The 18,759-nt window shown below is 48.9% G+C and overlaps 1 protein-coding gene across 1 annotated transcript in view; it reads left to right on the top strand.

The window, feature by feature from the left end:
• Positions 1-18,759, top strand: part of LOC112399786 (regulator of G-protein signaling 12-like) — a 95,430-nt gene that overhangs the window by 54,525 nt on the left and 22,146 nt on the right. Inside the window, exons 5-9 of the mRNA XM_024745156.1 lie at positions 15,222-15,391; positions 15,835-15,927; positions 16,641-16,784; positions 17,539-17,718; positions 18,058-18,211. Coding sequence (XP_024600924.1) covers positions 15,222-15,391; positions 15,835-15,927; positions 16,641-16,784; positions 17,539-17,718; positions 18,058-18,211 — 741 coding nt within the window. The remainder of the gene's footprint in view (positions 1-15,221; positions 15,392-15,834; positions 15,928-16,640; positions 16,785-17,538; positions 17,719-18,057; positions 18,212-18,759) is intronic.

Below are 18,759 nucleotides of genomic sequence, written 5' to 3'. Positions count from 1 at the left end.
ATTCATTTTTCCCGTCTGGGACCCAGTTGATCCCGCTCCATTTATTGAAAAGGCGATCCTCTCCCCACTGAAAGGAAGCAGCACCTTTATCAGGTAATCGTATATTTTGTGGGTCTGTTTCTGGCTTCCAGCTTCTGTTCCATTGGTCTCTCTGTCATTGGATCAGCACCTCGTGTCGTCATTACTGTCGTTCTGTCGTGCGTTCAGAGATCTGGTTGTGTAGTCTCAGGATGGTTTTGCTTATTCCAGGCCTTTTGCATTTTCTTATACATTTTGGAGCCAATCTGTGAGTCGCTGCCAGTTTTCCAGAGTCACCTTTGCTTCTTTCTGTCTGAGCTGGTGGAGATACAGCACTTTTGGAGTTTGTGTATGATGCTTTCACTGGAAGTGTAGCACAAGCCACTAACAGCCATTGATATTAGGGCGGTTGGGTTTTTTCATTGTTTTGTGACTGTACATTTGTGATCTTCATTATGTAGCCACTTACTGTCTTGCTCTTTAAAAATCTTCAGGTCATTCCCCCAGGAATAAATACTAAATCTGGCTTTGTTTGCCTTTTAAAAAACTGTTTCTTTTAGATGAGTGACCTCTTATCAGTATCTAAAACCAGCATTAATCGAGATTACTTCAGGCCAACGTGTCACCCTCAAACAGATGCTGTTGTTCAGAGAAGGGAGGGAAAGCCTTGTAACGTACAAGACTTTGCAGGGACTTGCGTGTAAGGTGACCCGAGCATCCGAGAGAGGCTGGTGGACAGGCCGTGCTCGCCTCTGGGAGATGGCGGATTGTCGCGGGATGTGCTGCTGCTGGTGGTGGGAGAGATGGAGGCGGGCGGCAGGGCCTGGTCCATCCAGAGGCCCGCGAGTCCAGCGGAGCCGAGCCCTGAGATGAGAGCAGAGGCTGTCCCTCATGTGAGTTTGGGGAGATGGGAAGAGCCAGGAAAAAGCCGAGAAGGAGCATCCGGGGTAGTGGAGACCTGAGAGAGGAAGACTCTGTGTCTGTGAGGAGAGCGCAGGGTGAGGAGACCTCCACTGGGGGGCGGTCACCACGTCGGCAGGGGTGGGAAGGAGCAGGGTCGGGAGATACAGGTAGCAGGGCAATAACAAGAGCTCTGCTTTGGACCCGTGACTTTTGAGATGGTTCGCAATTTCCAGGTGGAGATGTGGTGTAGACAGTTGGGTAACTGAGTGTGGATGCCAGAAACGGTTGGGCCTGGAAAGCATGAGCTTAAGGGTCATCAATCCACCAGTGGACTTTAGTGCCTTGGCAAGCTTGAGTAATTAGAGATCATGCAGAAAAGAGAAGTCTCAAACCTATGAGACAAGTGGGAACTGGAAGACGGCTGGAGACGTGAGAGGTGATAAGACACACGAGTCAGAGCATGGACTGGGTTAAACCCTGACTCTGCCACCAGCTGGCCACCTCAGTTCTCTGTCTGTAAGGCGGGTACCTGGACCCATCTTACAGTGCTACTGGGAGAATGACAGGAGCTGATACCTGTGGTGCATTTAGAACAGTACGTGGCACATAATGAAAAGCTACGCAAATGATAGCTGCCATTATTATTGTCAATACCACTGTTGCTGTTTTAATTGCATTTCCAATATAAATGGTACTAGGAGTGGATAAAATTGCCTAGAAGAACTACATAGAGAAAAGAGCCTAGGACAGGCCCTGAAGAAGATTATAAGAGCAGTGGAAGAGAAAGGACATCAAAGGAGAAAACTCTCCATTTAGATTGTTTAAAATTCAATTTTGAAACAAAAGGACACAGGAAGATTGAAAAAATTAAATGAAATTAATTATTTTCTTGGGTAGATACTAAGGAAAAAGCAAATTGGTATGGCAATATTACCACCAGACAAAATAATTCAAGTGAAAAAACAATAAAAAAAGAGGAAAGCAGGCAGTGTGCACCAAAAATAGAGTCTCTCACTTGTAAACAAAGTTAGATGAACTACAGTAAAAGTGGACAAGTATTCTTAGGGGAAGACTATAATATACCTTTTCAGAAACTAAGAAATCAAGTGATAAGAAATAGAGTAAGATCACAGAATGTTTGAATTATAAAACAGACAACTTAAATTTTATATATATAAAATTTTACATCCAACAGAGAGTACACTTTTTTCCCAAAGATACATGAAGTATTTACCAATGCTGACAATATTCTACTCCAGAAATGCAGTTGCTACAAATTAAAAATATATTTATAGCATACAGATCACATCTACTGTCTGCGGGGTAATTAAATAGAAGTCAATTACAAAAAGACAATACAAAATAAACTGTACATTTGAAAGTTTAAAACTATATTTCTAAATAATTCATGGGTCAAGGAGAAAATTAAGATGGAAATTATAATACAGTTTAGAACTGTTCAGTAATTATAGTGCTACATATTAACACCAGTGGGATATAGTCAAAGTGGTTTTCAGAGAAAATTTTGTAGCATTAAATGTGTATATTATAGAAAAGAAAAGTTGGGAAATACAGCAAATAAGCTTTCAAAATAAGGTAGGGAAAAACATAAAGTAGAAATTAACAAAACGGAAAACAAAACAAGCAGTATATAACTGATTAATAAAACAAAAAAATAAGTCTTCAGTACGTGTGATCAAGAAAAAGAGGGAAAAAACATTAAGAATGAAGAAGAAAGAAGACAAAGATGACTTCAAAGATAACAGAGAACTAAAGTTATAGGAAAATTCTACGAATAACTTTATACTAATGCATCTGATGACCAGGTCAGTTGGACAACGTTTAGGAAAATATGGTTGGCCTAAGAAGAAAAGGAAACTTTGGTTAGATAAATCAACATAAGCAAAAATGATCTGGAAGTCAAAGATCTGCACCGCAAAAGGCAACATGCCCAAACCAATTTATAGGTGAGTATATCGATCAGCTTGGGATAAATGATGTTGCAAATAACAAATAACTCCAAAATCACAGTGGCTCTAAGAAAGCAAAATTTCTTTTTTACTTACATTATACACCCACTGCAGTTTGGCCTCGTTTTACTTTGCGTGTTTTCGCTGTTGCAGCAGTTCCTCTATGGGACACTGTGAGTCTTGTGACAGAGCCGGGCAGTGCTTCCTTCCCAAGCACTACGTGCTACGCTCTGTCACATCACAAGGCCAAGCCTGACACTGAGGTGGGGGGCACGGGTAACCCTCCCGCAAGCAGGGGCAGCAAATATTTTGGACTTAACGTGGTCTACCACACAGGGTATAGAAGATGGGAAGCTACCCTACCCTGCTCGTATCAAGCCAGCATAACCTTGATACCAAAACCGGACAAGGGTGGCACAAAATTGAATTACTGGCCAATTTAACTTAGTGAACAAATATGGAAACTTCCTAAATAAAATTTTAGCAAATTGAATCCAGCAGTGTTTTCATTTTTTAAATGCATCCTTATGAAGTGAGGTTTATTCAAGGAGTGCAAGGATAATTTAACATTAGAGGATTTTCCACTCAAGTCACCATTTATTCATTCGACAGTTATTTTTAGAACTCCTACTTTCTTCTAAAAACTGTTACAGGCACTGGGGATACATTGGTGAACAAAGCAAAGTCCCTGCCTTCATGGCGCTTACACTTCAATAAAGGAATATCACGGTCACATAAGCAGATTGTATTATATTAATAGATTAAAGGGGTAAAACTGTATGATTATCACAGTGGAGGCAAAGGAGTATCTAATAAAATTAAGTCCCCATTCCTTTTTTTTAAAAATTGAAGTATAGTTGATGTACAATATTATATAAGTTACAGGTACGATATAGTAGTCCACGGTTTTTAAAGGTCATACGCCATTTATAGTTGTTACAAAACATTGGCTATATTACCTGTGTTGTACATTATATCCTGTAGCTTATCTTATACACAGTAGTTTGTATCTCTTAATCCCCTACCCCTATATTGCACCCCCCTTCCCTCTCCTCACTGGTAACCACTAGTTTGTTTTCTATACCTGTGAGTCTGCTTCTACCCATTTCATTTTTTTAAAGTTATACTTAATAGTTAAACATTAGACCCAGGAATAAGGCAAAGATGTTTCATATCTTAGCAACTATTTAACATTATATTGGAGATTCTGGCCAACACTATAAGGCAAGAAAGAGAAATTTTAAAACTTGTAAAGGAAGAAACGAAATAATCATTATTTACAAATGACGTTCTCATCTAACTAGAAAACCCACAGCATATCAGTCACATGGCCAGGCCTGACTTTTAGAGCTAATGGAGTTCAGGAAGATGAAAAGTAGCAGCTTTCCTAAACAATATACATTGTTTTGATAGAAACATATATACGTTCGTAAAAGCATAACAAAAAATTTGGATCAACACCAAATTAATTAGGTGGGTTTCCTCTAGGGAGGGGAGATAGGACTAGAATTTTAGGTAATGATCAATAAGGGATTTTATTTTTTATGTTTAAAATTTTTAAGTAGAAAAGATTTTATGAATTGTGCATTAAAAGTGCAAGATGTTTATAATTTGAAGCTATATGCCTTTCAGCCTGTGCCATCTCATTAGCTTGTATTTGGAACACGTGATCTATTTATCCAAGCAGTATTATTGAATGCCTACTGTGTGCCTGGTACTGCTTGTCACAATACTCTTAGGATGCCAGTATACAGTTACTACTGTGGCTTTATAGAAAGGTGAGGTGACTTGGTGAGGAGTGGAGTTCTCACAGCATCCCTGTGACATTAGTACACGGTTGTGACTGCAGCATTACAGAACAGGGAGGACAGTGTGACTCCAGAACCCACACCGTGAACCACCACAGCTGTGCCAGGTAGAGCCGGGCTGGAGGCTCTGGCTCCCAGGACAGAGCTTGCCACAAAGTAGACCTTCAACAGATGTATGTTGAGAAATGAGGAGGATGGGGTGGCCCCATTTACCTCTTACTCGTCTTAACGGCCCGTCCAGTCTGAGGAGGAGAACATGGAGGCTGTTGGGTTCCCCCGTGTAGTGGAGCCCTGATCTATTATTATTCCATAGAAGAGTCAGGCTCGGCAGACCCTCAGGGCAGGCGGGGGGAGAGAGGGCGCACCTTTATTTTTATTTATTTTTTGCACCATGTAATTTGTTTTCGAAGTCTGAAACTATTTCAGACTTTCAAAAATTGCAGCTGTAGGACAAAGAACTTTTCCTGTACCATTTGAAAGTAAGTCGCTGATATGATACCCTTACCATCTTGAATACTTTAGAGTGAATTTCTTACAAATGAATACATTTTCCTGCATAACCAAAATACAGCCATCAAAATTAGGAAATTAACACCGATACATTGCTACCGTCTTATCCTCACACTCTGTTCATTTCGCCAATTCATAGTAAATGTCATCTTTATGGTAAAAGGATCCAGTTCAGAATTACATTTGGCTTTTAGTTGTCATGGTTCTTTTATCTCCTTCAATGGAACAGTTCCTCCTTCCTCACTTGTTTTTCGCATTCACGCCGCTTTTGAAGATTGCAGACCCCTAGTTTGTCGATGCTACCTCAATTTGGGTCACCTCTGCCTTGAGCGCCACCCACTGGAGACATCCAGACCAGGGGTGGGGCTTTGGGAGCCCCACCGCTCAGCACCGCCTCCTGCAGGAGAAGGGGCAGGAGAGCTGCCTGCCTTCTTTGGGGGTGAGGTGGGGGTGAGGTGGGGGCGAGGTGAGGACCCCTCAGGAGCCAGCCTGGTGACCAGAGTTTTGGAGGCCAGTCTGGGACAAATGACTTTCTGAATTTGATTGCTTTATTTGCAAGTCACATAAAAGACACAGGTATTACATTCGTTTAGTTTTGCACCTGACATATTATCTTCATTATTAAAATTATGTGAAATCATAACTGTTCCGGAATCCCAGGCTATGGATGCCATAGCCAGAAAGCACAGTTTACACCTGACATAAAAGTAAGTCTCTCTTGTGTCTCGGTATTACCTCTTTTCCACTGACAGGAGTGACCTCCCAGTGCCATCCCTGATGAAGGTGGTGCCTGCCCCGTGCGTCCTTGATGATCTCATCCCCTTGATCCTTTTCCTTCTCTCATGGTCAGCCCACTAGCCCCCTGTCCTGTTGGGGAGGGTGCCCGTTGCCTGCCCCCCCACCTACACGGTCTCAGTGCAGGCCTGGCGCCTGCAGCTGTGCCTTTAGTCTCATGTGCCTCGTCTGCAGGCAGGGGTGAGCACCAGTTTTGAGTCTTCCTTGTGGAGCCCCCATTTGGGGTCCTTGGGCTTCTGCACCGAGCAGTGGCCTCCAGACAGGGTCAGGCCACAGCTGGAGGGTTCACACTTCACGTGCGGCTCTTGGCCCCAGAATAAAACGAGGTCTTCACAGAGTGTGTGTATTTTATTCACTGAGATGAAATACACTAATTCACTAAGGAATTAGTAAGTGAATAATGTGAATTTTTTTCATTCAAATCAGCATAATAAATGAATTTGATTAGGGCTAATCTTTGAAAAGCGTCCCGCGTCCCTTTCTGGTGAGTCCTGGAGGCCCCCTGTGGTCAGATGCCGGCTAGTGGGCAGCCCACGTGTGGTCACAGTTGCTAGCACTGTGCCTTGAATCCTGAGCAATCATGTGACAAGTGACACGTCCCCTTTGCATGTCGCGTTACTTCCCACGCTGACCCTTTTTGGCTACGGTTCTGCCCACTCACACGGCCTCGCGAGCCCTCCCAGCATCTCACCCCCATCTGCTTGGCATTTCAGTCTCCAGAAGGACTTGTGTCATTTCAGACACGGAAAGTTTGTTCTGCTCTGCTCTGCCAGAACAGTTATAAATCGACTCTCTGGTAGTGACTCCAGGAAAGACTCAGCATTTAGGTTTCTGGTGTTTGCGCCCACATTTCCTGTGGCCCTGGGAGGTATATGGAAGGATACTGTACACTGAGTGCTGCCCTGTAGACCTGGGAGGCGCTTGCCTGCTCTCCAGGGCTGTGACATCTGGCCAGGAGCTCATGGGCGGTGACACTGGGAGCGTCCCTTGGAGCACAGGGACGCTGTCTCAGCACCTTCACCAGCTAATCTCAGGCTGGTCTAGGAGGGCTTCACACTTCTGCAACTTCCTTTGTAAAATGGGCTGGTGGATCAATAGTTTGCAGACTCTGTGCCGAGGAGGTGCTGTCAGCCTCCATAGACATTTCATTCTCATCGTCAGAAGGGCTCTGTAAATAGTGGCAGATCTTTCACGAAGGAGGTGCTAGGCTGCCTGCCCAAGGCCGCACCAGGTCAAGCAGAGCGCGGCCGAGGTCTGTCCCACCTGTTCTTGTCTGTATCTTCTTCCTTCCCAGTGGCCCAGCCCACACACAGGGATTCCATATGCGATTGCTTTGAGAAAAAAAAAGGCCTGCTGCTTTAAATTTGTCAAACGTGCCGGGGCTGCAGCTGGGGAATGAAGTGAATACTCTCAGGGAGCCTACTGTGCGGCGTGGGCAGGACGTGGCAGACTTGGACGTGCAGCTGAGCCGGGTAGGGCGGGGGTGGGGGGAGGGCCGGGCAGCCCTCCCTGTGCATCCACCTTTCAGTGCAGAACTCGGGCAAGTTCCAGAATTCTAAGTTCAAGCCTAGACTTCCAGGGCGTTTGAAGAGAGGAGAATGGAATATATCTTACTTAATAGCATGTTAGCTTCTTTGATATTTTTTCAGTATTTAGATGCGTGCTGTAGAGATCTTAACTTGGACTCTTGTGCCAAGCCCTGCAATTGTTAATTTCTCCCCTAATGAGAAAACCAAGACGTAAAGATATCCAGGCCCATGCAGTCTATTGCATTATGCCACCCAGAGCCAGAATGACCTTCATGGGCCTGAGTCTCCACCTGGGTTTTCCCCCAGAACTGAATTTTACCGTTGAAATGGCCATATGGCAGATATTCTCAAGGCCTGCTTTGAAAGGTGGACCAGTTCACTTGATGAGCAAGTACAGGCTTTAAAAAGTAAATGACGTGGGCTTTGAAAAAAAAAAAAAAAAAAAAGTAAATGACGTGACGCTAAAATTCATGGAATCCTGAACCTAAGACTGTATATTTCACTGTATGTGGATTTTATCTCAAAAAGAACTGTAAACAAAGATTAAAGTCTAGTTAGTGGTTTTGTTTTTGGCAGTGTATGCGTTATCAGTTCTTTTTTTAAAATAACTTTATCTGTCTATTTATTTATGGCTGCGTTGGGTCTTCGTTGCTGCGCGTGGCTTTCTCTAGTTGCGGTGAGCAGGGGCTGCTCTTCGTTGCGGTGCGCGAGCTTCTCACTGCGGTGGCTTCTCTTGTTGCGGAGCACGGGCTCTAGGCGCATGGGCTTCAGTAGTTGTGGCTCGCGGGCTCAGTAGTTGTGGCGCACGGGCTTAGTTGCTCCGCAGCACGTGGGATCTTCCCGGAACAGGGCTCGAACCCATGTCCCCTGCATTGGCAGGCGGATTCGTAACCACCGCACCACTAAGGGAAGCCCCAGGCCGGGAGCTTTTAAAGAGACACAACCACTAAGCGATCCTGAATTGGACCCTGGACGGGGAAATAGCCAGAAAGGACATCGTTGGTGAAACTGGAACTCGGACTGTGTCACTTTCTCCAGTTTTGATGGCTGTGCTGTGGTCATGAAAGAAAATGTCCCCGTACTTCAGAAATTCACACTGAAGTATTCAGGGGTGAAGAGGTATGCTGTCTCCACCTTAATCTCAAATAGTTTGGGAAAAGTTACTGGCGTGTGTGTTTAGAGAAGGAGACTGGGAGGAAGGGAGTGAAGGGGAGAGGAGAGAGGATGACACGGCCGGTAGAGCAAGATGTAGACGGCCAGTGAATCTGGGAAAGGGTGTATGGGAGTTCCTTTAACTGTTTTTGTAATTTTCTGCAAGGTTAATTTATATCAAAATTAAAAGCTGCCCCCAAAGGATGGCACGTGTGGCTCTAAGAAAGGGGCAGCTTTAGGTCCAGTGGAGGTGTTTTCGGACCTCGTTCAAAGTCCTGTCTCCCCAGTTTATCAGCTGTGCTAGTAGCTCTGCCTTTCTGAGCACTGCCTGAGTCCCTGGGCAGATGAGGGGCCCGACGCAGAGGGACTGGGACCCCACGTCCCGGCCTGACTCTGCCTCTGCGCGCCCTGAGCTCTGCTGCCTCATTGGCAGATGGCTGCACTTCAGAAACGTGAGGTCAGAAAGGACATTCATAGGAAAGTGGGACCCACTGGGGCTCTGCTGCATCGTTAAGCACTTTTCCTGCATTGTTTTCTTGGAAAATGTTGAGATCGATTTAACACCTTTTGAACAGAAATGTCACCTAGTTGTAGCTGTTTATGCAGCAGTGTCCATCCAAGGATCTATGGCCGCCGGCTCAGCCTGAGAGCCAGATCCAGCCCCCCGCCAGTTTTTATAAACAAAGCTTTCATGGAACAGCCACGTGCATGCTTTGCTTTGACCTCAAAGTGCTCCTTGCGGTTTAAAAGTGGTTCAGTTTGGGGTAGTTGCTTATTACTTAGTGAATACTTATTCCTGATACTATGCAATTTTGGTGATCACCTTCTCATTAAAAAGATAAGTTTTATGTTTATGGGATTACAATTTTTTAAATAGGGAAATTAAGAGTTTTCTTATAAAAAGTATTTTTTTTTTCCTTTGCCACTGCTAGTTTAACAGAAAACAAATGCCCAGAGGCCCCCGGGGCTTCAGCCCCAGCATTTGTGCCTCTGAGAACAGCTTCTGGAGCTGTGCTCTGCCCGCTAAATAATTCACATCCGTCGGCAGCAGCAGGCTAAAGGTCTGCTCTAAATTATGGATGCGTCTTCTGTGATGCTTTGTGTTAAGTATACTGGTGGCTCCTTCTCCGTGAGCTCCAAGGGAGAGACTCGCCTTTGTCAGCCTGTGGCCTGGGATCTCTGGAGAAAGTGCACTAATTTACCTCTTTGGGGAGCGTGAGCTAAGCAACAATGTCTCTGTGTGTGGCCCGAGCCTGGGGCCCCGGGGGCTGTGCTGGCTGACCCTGGTATGGATTCAGAGGGGTGGTTTGCGGTGAATGGTTGGAAGTATTTGGTTAAATGGCATCACAGTGGCTCTTATCGGCTCTGCCCAGGTAAAGTCCCTCTGGTCTGTGCCTTGTCGTGGTTGGCGGGGGCAGGCAGACTGCGCGGTCTCCAGGTATGTGTGCCGAGGGGGCCCGTCCGCTTGGAGGCCGGTGGCAGTTAGCCCTATTACCTGACCTTGAGTTGTGATTTAAATATTTAAAGTGCTGGAGGTTATGGTTTGGATGAGATATTCTGGTGAGATAATGATGGGTGAAAGCCTTGAGTTACAGAATTATCTATAAAATGTTAATAGTAAGGCATTCTTCAAGTTATTTGCAACACGGTAACCTGCATGTTTGTCCGGCCAATGTAAAGGTGGTGGCTTTCCTAGTTTTCAGCAGATCTGAAACAGACTTCAAAAACTTTCTCACCAGGAAAGCATTTCTCTGACTTAAACTGGTGAATTGAAAGGAAAAAAAGAAAACCAACTGCGACAACAGAAACCAGGAAACGTTCTCTAAAGTGAAGCTGTAAGGTGGGATGTGGGGTGTCTTCCATGGACGTCTTTTTCTTTGGCTGGAGGATGAGTGTGTTGTTTTCCAAGCACCTGACACCCCAGAGAGACTCAGGCAGTGGCTTAGACACAGTGGGGTTTCTTCCATCACCTGTTCTGGCCTTGGAGTTGGGGTAGGAATCCTGGCGTTCGAAGGAATTTCATTTGTGTTCAAGGGCAGTCCTCCCACACATGTGCACTGTTTTCTGTGTCGAGAGCAATTCCAGAGTGAGTTTAAAGGTGGCGTGAATTATGAAATTCAGAACTTGACAATGGCTGTCAAGGCCCAGGTGACTCTCCGGTGTCATGGACACACGGAAGTGCTAGGATCTTGTCATCCCCGAGGGGCTCTGCACCCACCGCATGGCTCTCCACGTTCTTCTGCAAGAACCTGCCACCTAGAGATTCACCAGCAGATCTCACGATGCCAAGAGCTGTGTACTGACGTGCTTTGCGCAGCCGGGCATTGTCTCTAGTTTCCCCACTCTGAGGGGCGTGCACATGCCCAGAGATCTGGCCGAGGTGGAGGGAAACGGCCGGGGCCGCGGCCTCAGGCAGCGTGGTCTGGCCCTGGAGCTGCTCCTGCAGGGTCACTGCTGTCCCCTCTCGGAGCTCCTGATGCCCAGGGAGCAGGCATTCAGGTCCCAGAAGCAACAGTGTGGGTGTGTCGGGCAGAAGAAACAAAAGGAGCCTGTGGGGAGGCCCGGGGAGCCAGCGCACGATAACTTTCTGACTTCGTGGGTCAGATGAGAGCTGGGGTCCCGGGCCTGCGTCCCCAGCGGAAATGACTCTTCCCAGGAGAGGCTAGCCCAGCCCAGCCCTCCACACCCCCCCACACCCCCGCCCCTTCTCAGGCCCAGCGCATCTTTCTGTGCAGGAAACCAGTGCCCCTAAGACTCCACGGCAGGAACCGCCTTGCTCCCACCAAGGCATCAGAAGAGGCAGGCCTCAGGGTGTGCCTGCCGCTGGCCGGCTGAGCCGCGCTGCCCACAATGAGCGGCCAGGGGCGTCCTTTCTGTTTTTAATTGTAACGTTTAACGTTTCTTTACCGATTACACTTTCAAAGTGTCAGTTATTGGTCTGTGAGTCTTCAAAAATAATTCATATTGGCTAAATCTTATAAAAATGAATTGGTATATGGGTCGTCTTTCCCTTAACACGTGTATTCGGTCAACGCTCATTTTTCCTTCACTCAATCCCTCCACAAAGTTGCAGCATTGGGCAGGGCAGGGGTGGGCACCTGGGAAGCCTGCCCACACACCCCCCGCCTCCCTCGTGTCCTGTGTGCCCTGGTCTACATCGCTCTGCCTGTTGCGTGTTGGAATCCACACACCTTTTGTTTGACAAGTAAAAGCTGCAACACCCTTGATGGGTTCAGCTGCTGTGTCTGCAGTTTGCCCCCCACCCTGTCCTCACCATCCAGCCTCAGCCGGACCTCTGCTGGCCGCTCTCCACGTGCAGCCAGGAGGACAAAAAGTCCCTTCTTTTTTATTATTGTTATTAACGGAATGTTTTATTTTTAGCATAGATGTGATGGTATCTGTGTCATACTTTAGATTCCACATGTAAGTGATATCATATGATATTTGTCTCTCCGTCTGGCTTACTTCACTCAGTATGATCGTCTCTAGGTCCGTTGATGTTACCGCAAATGGCATGGTTTCACTCTTCCTTATGGCTGAGCAGTACTCCAGTGTGTATACATGTACCACATCTTTATCCATTCACCTGTCGATGGACATTTAGGTTGTTTCCATGTCCTGGCTATTGTGAATAGTGCTGCTGTGAACACAGGGGTGCATGCATCTTTTCGAATTATAGTTTTGTCTGGATATATGCCCAGGAGTGGGATTGCTGGATCATATGGTAACTCTATTTTTAGTTTTTTGAGGAACCTCCATACTGTTTTCCACAGTGGCTGCACCAACTTACATTCCCACCAACCGTGTAGGAGGGGTTCCTTTTCTCCACACCCTCTCTAGCATTTATTGTTTGTAGACTTTCTAGTCTGACCAGTGTGAGATGGTACCTAATTGTAGTTTTGAAGTGCATCTTTCTAATAATTAGTGATGTTGAGCATCTTTTCATGTGCCTATTAGCTATCTGTATTTCTTCTTTGGAGAAATGTCTATTTAGGTCTTCTGCCCGTTTTTTGTTTGTTTGTTTGTTTTTTTGCGGTACGCGGGCCTCTCACTGCTGTGGCCTCTCCCGTTGTGGAGCACAGGCTCCGGACACGCAGGATCTGCGGCCGTGGCTCACGGGCCCAGCCGCTCCGCGGCATGTGGGATCTTCCCAGACTGGGGCACGAACCCGTGTCCCCTGCATCGGCAGGCGGACTCTCAACCACTGCGCCACCAGGGAAGCCCTGCCCGTTTTTTGATTGGGTTGTTTGTTTTCCTGTTGCTGAGTTGTATGAGCTGCTTATATATTTTGGAAATTAAGCCCTTGTCGGTTGCATTGTTTGCAAATATTTTCTCCCATCTTGACATTCCCTTGTTTATCGCTGTCCTCCAGGGTGAAATTCACACAGCTTGGGTGCCCACCTCCCGGCCGCACTGGCCTTGCCTGCCAGCTCTCACAGCCACACGGTCTGTGAGCCGTGTTTCTTCTGCCACAGGGCCTTTGCACGTGCTTGTCCCCTTGTGGAAGGCTTTTCCCGCTTTCCTGAGGTCGGTTAAGTTCTGTTCATCCCTCAACTCTCAGTTCAGCCATTATTGCCTTAAGGGGAAAAAGCTGGAGGAAAATGTTTTGGTGCTCATACTTTACCGAGTGTTTTTAGAATAGACTTTCATCTTTTGAGGATGACCCTGTTTATCAGCATGAAACGTAGCAGGGAAGCTTCTCTGCTCGGCCCCTGATGCTGCCCCAGACGCTGGTTCACGGTTCATTCTCTTTGGCTCCGTGTGGGGGTCCCCGGGGCTGGCGGCATCTTAAGCCTCTACTTAGTGACAGATCATACTCTTCCTCCACTTTCCTTTGGTTTATTGATCTTTTTTTTTACTGATGTGTAGGTGCTCTTAAATATAAAGAAAATTAGTCCTTCAGCTGTGTAGTGTGTTACGTGTATTTCCCATAGTTTCTTGTTTGTCTTTTGCCTTAGCTCACAGTGTTTTTCACAGAGATTTGATTGGATTTTTTTGAGGTGTAGTTGACGTACAACGTTTTGTTAGTTTCAGGTGTACAACATAGTGTTTCAGAATCTGTATATACTGTGAAATGATGGCCACAGTGAGTCTAGCTGACTCCCCTCACCGGGCACAGATGCAGAATTCTTTCTTGTGGTGAGAACTTCCAAGATCTCCTCTCTTAGCTCCTTTCACGCGTGCGATGCAGTGTCGTTGCTTACACTCGCCGTGCCGTGCCGTCCATCCCCAGGACCTGTTTCTCTTACGTCTGGACGTTTGTACCCGCTGATCCCTCCACCCACATTGCCCCCCACCCCGCCCACTGCCTCTGGCACCAGCCGTCTGCTCTCACACACAGAGGCTTCAAGTCTGTCTCTGACGGCTCTGGGCGGGAGCCTGCCGGATGCCCTCACTCAGGTATCTCAGAGAACTGTCCCATGCTTTCTTCTAGTATTTCTCTGACTTCACTGTTTACGTTTAAATCTTTGGTCCATGTGGCGTTTATTCTAGTGCGTATCGCAAGACCCCCCACTTGGTCACTCTCCAGCTGGTCACAGTTGACCCTGTAGCATGTATTGAGTGATCCGGCTGTGTCCTGTCCCAGTGGCACGTCTGCTTCTGCAGCGGCATCGTTCAGGATGCGGCGTGCGACGTATGTAACATTGGGTGGGGCTGGCCCTGCCTCCGTGCTTTTGTTTTGTGTAGTTTTCCAGCATTTCGTGTTTGGTTTTCCACGTGAACCTTTACACTCAGTTTGTCTGGTTCTAATAGAATGTGTACTGGGAAGTGTGTTGGGAGGAGAGGTTAATTTGGGGGGATGGGAGTCTGTGGTGTTTAGTCCTTTGTTGCCCCTGTTACTGGACACAAATCACACGTGAAGACGTGGGGTCTTCCAGGACCCCAGCCCCAAGGAGAGAGAGGAGGAGAGTGTGAGCGTATGCCTGCCTGTGAGCGTGTCAGGGTGCGTGTGTGAGCGTGTGTGAGCGTGCGCCTGCCTCTGAGTGTGTCAGCGCGCGTTGAGGAGCGGGTTTCCAGTCACATACGCACAAAACCGAGAGCTGTTCTCGCAGGGAAGTTTTGTGTGTCGGGGTCTAAGCAGAGCATTTCCAGATGGTTCCGTGTGCCCTGGTCCTCAGCTCCCTGCCTGGGCACTGCGGCGCACCTAGCGACAGTGCGTGTTTCTCCGGGTCCTGGGAACCCCACCGGTGCCCCTTTCTCTCTGCTCAGCCCACCTGTCACCCAGCCCTGGCTCCTGGCCCGTCCCGACCTCAGGTGGACTCACTCGGAGCCCCTGCTGTGCCCGCGGCCAGGGCGGCCGCGACCTGTGACAAGCATCCTTGTCGGGTGTGCGCGCGCACGGCCTCAGGAGGTGGGTTCGGTCTCGTTCCCACTCGGCCCAGTACCCAGGGTGCCCAGAACGATGCGTCCACAGTGTGGGCACTCGCCGCACTGTGTCGGCTGAACGCACCTCCTGTAGAAGACAGACGGTGAGGGCCCCGTGGGCAGGAGGGGGACAGGCCCGCAGGTGAGTGAGGTCTGTGCTGGCCCCACAGAGCTGAACGGCGCCGACCTGAAGGACTGCGTGAGCAACCACAGCCTGAGCAGCAATGCCAGCCTCCCCAGCGTGCAGAGCTGCCGGCGCCTGCGTGAGCGGAGGGTTGCCAGCTGGGCCGTGTCCTTCGAACGGCTTCTGCAGGACCCGCTCGGAGTTCGCTACTTTTCTGTGAGTCTGATGGGCAGCGGGCACCTCCTGCAGCCGGCCCCAGGGCAGGGCTGGGCAGGGCAGACGTCTCGTCCTCCTGCTTCTACCCCGGGCGCTCAGGCCCAGGGGCTGGAGGGCGCCTCTCTCTGCTGTGAGGGGCATCAGAGCTTCTTGTGAGCCCTTGGTAGCAGCTGCCTGCTAGCCGGGCCGGCTACTAGGAAGGCTTGCTCAGCTTCTAAGGAAACAGCTGGGAAGGCCCAAGTGGTCCCAGTGAGGGCAGCTTTTAAGTTCGCTCCCAGGTAAAGTCTGGAGAGGCGCTTGGCACCCCTGGTTTCTGTGAAAGATGAAAATAAGAATAAAGTGGGAATAATGAAACAGCACAAGAGGAGGGAGGTCCCACCGCCACTACTGACGTACCCTTTTCCAAGGATTGTGTGAAGGTTAATCTATGGTGTTTTTCTTAGGATTTTCTAAGGAAGGAATTCAGTGAAGAAAACATTTTATTCTGGCAGGCCTGTGAATATTTTCATCATGTTCCCGCACACGACAAAAAAGAGGTACGTTTCTTCCGGCTGGGAAGTGGGAGTGGTTAAAGGGCAGGGTGATTTGAGCGTAGGTTCACACATAGTGCAGTTTGAAAAGTCCGTGTAAAAATATTTTCACACGATTAAAAAAATTTTTTTCAGAATGTTTCTTAATATATATGATATTTAATTTTGCCTAAACATAGCTTGCATAAATGGCCCTAAAACTTTCAGCACATGTGCTGCCACTCCGTGTGTGGAAGGGGATTTAAGAGAAAACCCTGGGCCATCCTAAGGATGCCCATCCATACGGCCCCCCTTGCAGGCTGCGCGGGGGCAGGTGAGCCCCCGCTGGTGTGGGTGCTGACCCGCGGCGTGACCCGCTCTGAGGCAGCCTGTGCCCCTCCGTCAGAGGAGGCCTCTTCTGTGCTTCTCACGCTCCGTGCTGCCCGGACCTCCCTCCCACTTTGGCGAGACCACACCATGCGACAGCACCCGCGCCGCCCGCACCCGGATGCCCCCGTAGCAGCAGCACAGCCTCGGTCTTTGGAACATTCAGATTGCGCTTTGACAAAATTTGGAGAGGAGCTGATTTATTGAAAAGTTTCATACTGGCTGGTACTTTTAGTTATTATCCAAGCAAGAAATATTTATTAGGCCCCAAGAAAATGTGTCTCCATTGCCTGGACCCGTGTCAGAAAACACGTGTGTGGTCTGCATGTCCCACTCACGTGCTGTCCCGTCAGCTCTCCTACAGGGCCCGCGAGATCTTCAGTAAGTTCCTGAGCAGCAAAGCCACCACGCCGGTCAACATCGACAGCCAGGCCCAGCTGGCGGACGACATCCTCAGCGCCCCGCACCCCGACATGTTCAAGGAGCAGCAGCTCCAGGTGACTGCCCGGGGCACGGGCAGAGGACTCGGGTCCCGGAGAGCACCCCCCGCAGGCACCAGACTGCGAGGAGAGTGCTGGTGGGACCCCCACCCCTACCCCGCCCCACTCCAGCCCCTGGGCTCCATCTCAGAGCCAGGGTTCAGCAGGGCCCTGGAGCAGGACGTCCCCACCGCGGTGTACCTGACTGTTGACACTCTCCCTTATGCATCTGTGTATCATCACAGGTTCGTGGGCGGTGATATACATAGAGATCGATGGACGTTTGGATTTTTTTCAGTTTTAGGACGTCACTGTGATGAAAAGTGTGCCTTGGACTTAATGTGTTTTAGAGCACATGTCCACTGGCCTTAGCAGGGGTTACTTCTGTTGCTGAGTCATATGAATGAGGTTTAAGAAAATGGAGGAAGGTATTTTCAAGACAGGTCTCACTTCCTTTAGGTTTCCAGTTGCCCTTGGTTTCATTCTTATTTAACAAAGTAAAGATTCTCCAAGATTGCACCTTGGCTGTCCTGAGGCCGCTCAGACGCTGGCTCTGTGTGGGTTGTTGGAACTGGCTGATCATAAGCACGGCCCCCGAGGGCTGGCGTGTTGTAAGTGTGATCAGACACAAAGGAGCCTGGGCAACAACTCCAGGGGCGATGAGGGGCTTTGGGAACAGGCCCTGCTGCGCGTGCGGCCCGGCGCCGCCCCGCACCTTCAGGGCCAAGTGTCCGGTTCAGTGTGTCACTGGACAGCGCTGTTTCCTCGGCAGATCTTCAACCTGATGAAGTTCGACAGCTACACTCGCTTTCTGAAATCGCCGCTGTACCAAGAGTGCATCCTGGCGGAGGTGGAGGGCCGCCCACTGCCCGACGCGCAGCAGGTCCCCAGCAGCCCCACCTCCAAGCACAGCGTCAGCTCCGACCACTCAAACACGTCCACGCCAAAGAAGGTGCCTGTCCCGGCCGTGCTGGCCCCCCCCAGATGAAAGCTGTTCTGCAGAGATGACAGCAGATGCCCCTGTTGGCTTATCCCCTCACCCGCAGGGAATGCAAGGCCCTCTTAGCACTCGCACCTCCCGTGCGTCTTGTCCGAGGCTCTGGTCAGGGCGGGGGTCTCCAGCTGCCATTTCTGGAGAGGCTGGTGGGGCTGCGCCTCTGGCCTTGAGGGACCTGGACCCTCCCGCGGAGCACGTGTCTTGGCGGCCTGCTCCAGCTCCCTTCCCCATGCATTTCATGTGATATTAAATTAACTTCACACTGTTTCAACGACGTTTTCCGTTTGACGGCAGTTGAATGGAAAATCGAAATCAGGACGGTCCCTGAATGAAGAGTTGGGAGATGAGGACAGCGAGAAGAAACGAAAAGGAGCATTTTTCTCTTGGTCAAGGACCAGGAGCGCCGGGCGGTCCCAGAAGAGGAAGGACCAAGGCGACCGTCCAAGCGGTTCGTGGTTTGTCGTGTGAGGTGGTGGTGCGGGGGCGAGGCCCTCTCGGGGACAAATGAGGACGTGTGGGCTGTGCTTGTGACGTGGCCCTTTGGGGCGGCCTGGCTGGGGAAGCGGGGCTCTAGGGCCCTCTGAGAGGGGGCACGGTGCATTCTAAACCCCCAGGCTAGGGCGCCCGACGGGTACCACCCTCTTCTTGCTTGAGCAGTAATGGGTGCTCTTGGTAGAAAATTTGGAAAATACAACCAAGTGAAAAGCAGAAAATACAGGTGTCCTGCCCTCTGTCCACCCAGACTGCCTCTTGCTTTTCTGCCATGTGCAGAGAGGTACACGAGCTTTTGTAATTACTTCAAGAAAATGTGACACCATAGTTTGGGTACCAAGCATTTTCAAAATTGTAATTTTATTATTGTAAATTTTAAAGGTTGCCATCCTAGATCTTCTCTCCCTTGGTTTCTTTCTTGGATGTGGCTGAGAAGACAGTGTGAGAGGGACAGGGACGAGGGCTGGGGTGTGCCGGGAGGGAGGTGGGTGGGCGGGTAGCAGC

The sequence above is a fragment of the Neophocaena asiaeorientalis genome, unplaced genomic scaffold, assembly GCF_003031525.2.
Source record: "Neophocaena asiaeorientalis asiaeorientalis breed wild unplaced genomic scaffold, Neophocaena_asiaeorientalis_V1.1 scaffold65, whole genome shotgun sequence".
Lineage (NCBI taxonomy): Eukaryota > Metazoa > Chordata > Mammalia > Artiodactyla > Phocoenidae > Neophocaena > Neophocaena asiaeorientalis.
This window is presented reverse-complemented; position numbering and strand designations above follow the sequence as displayed.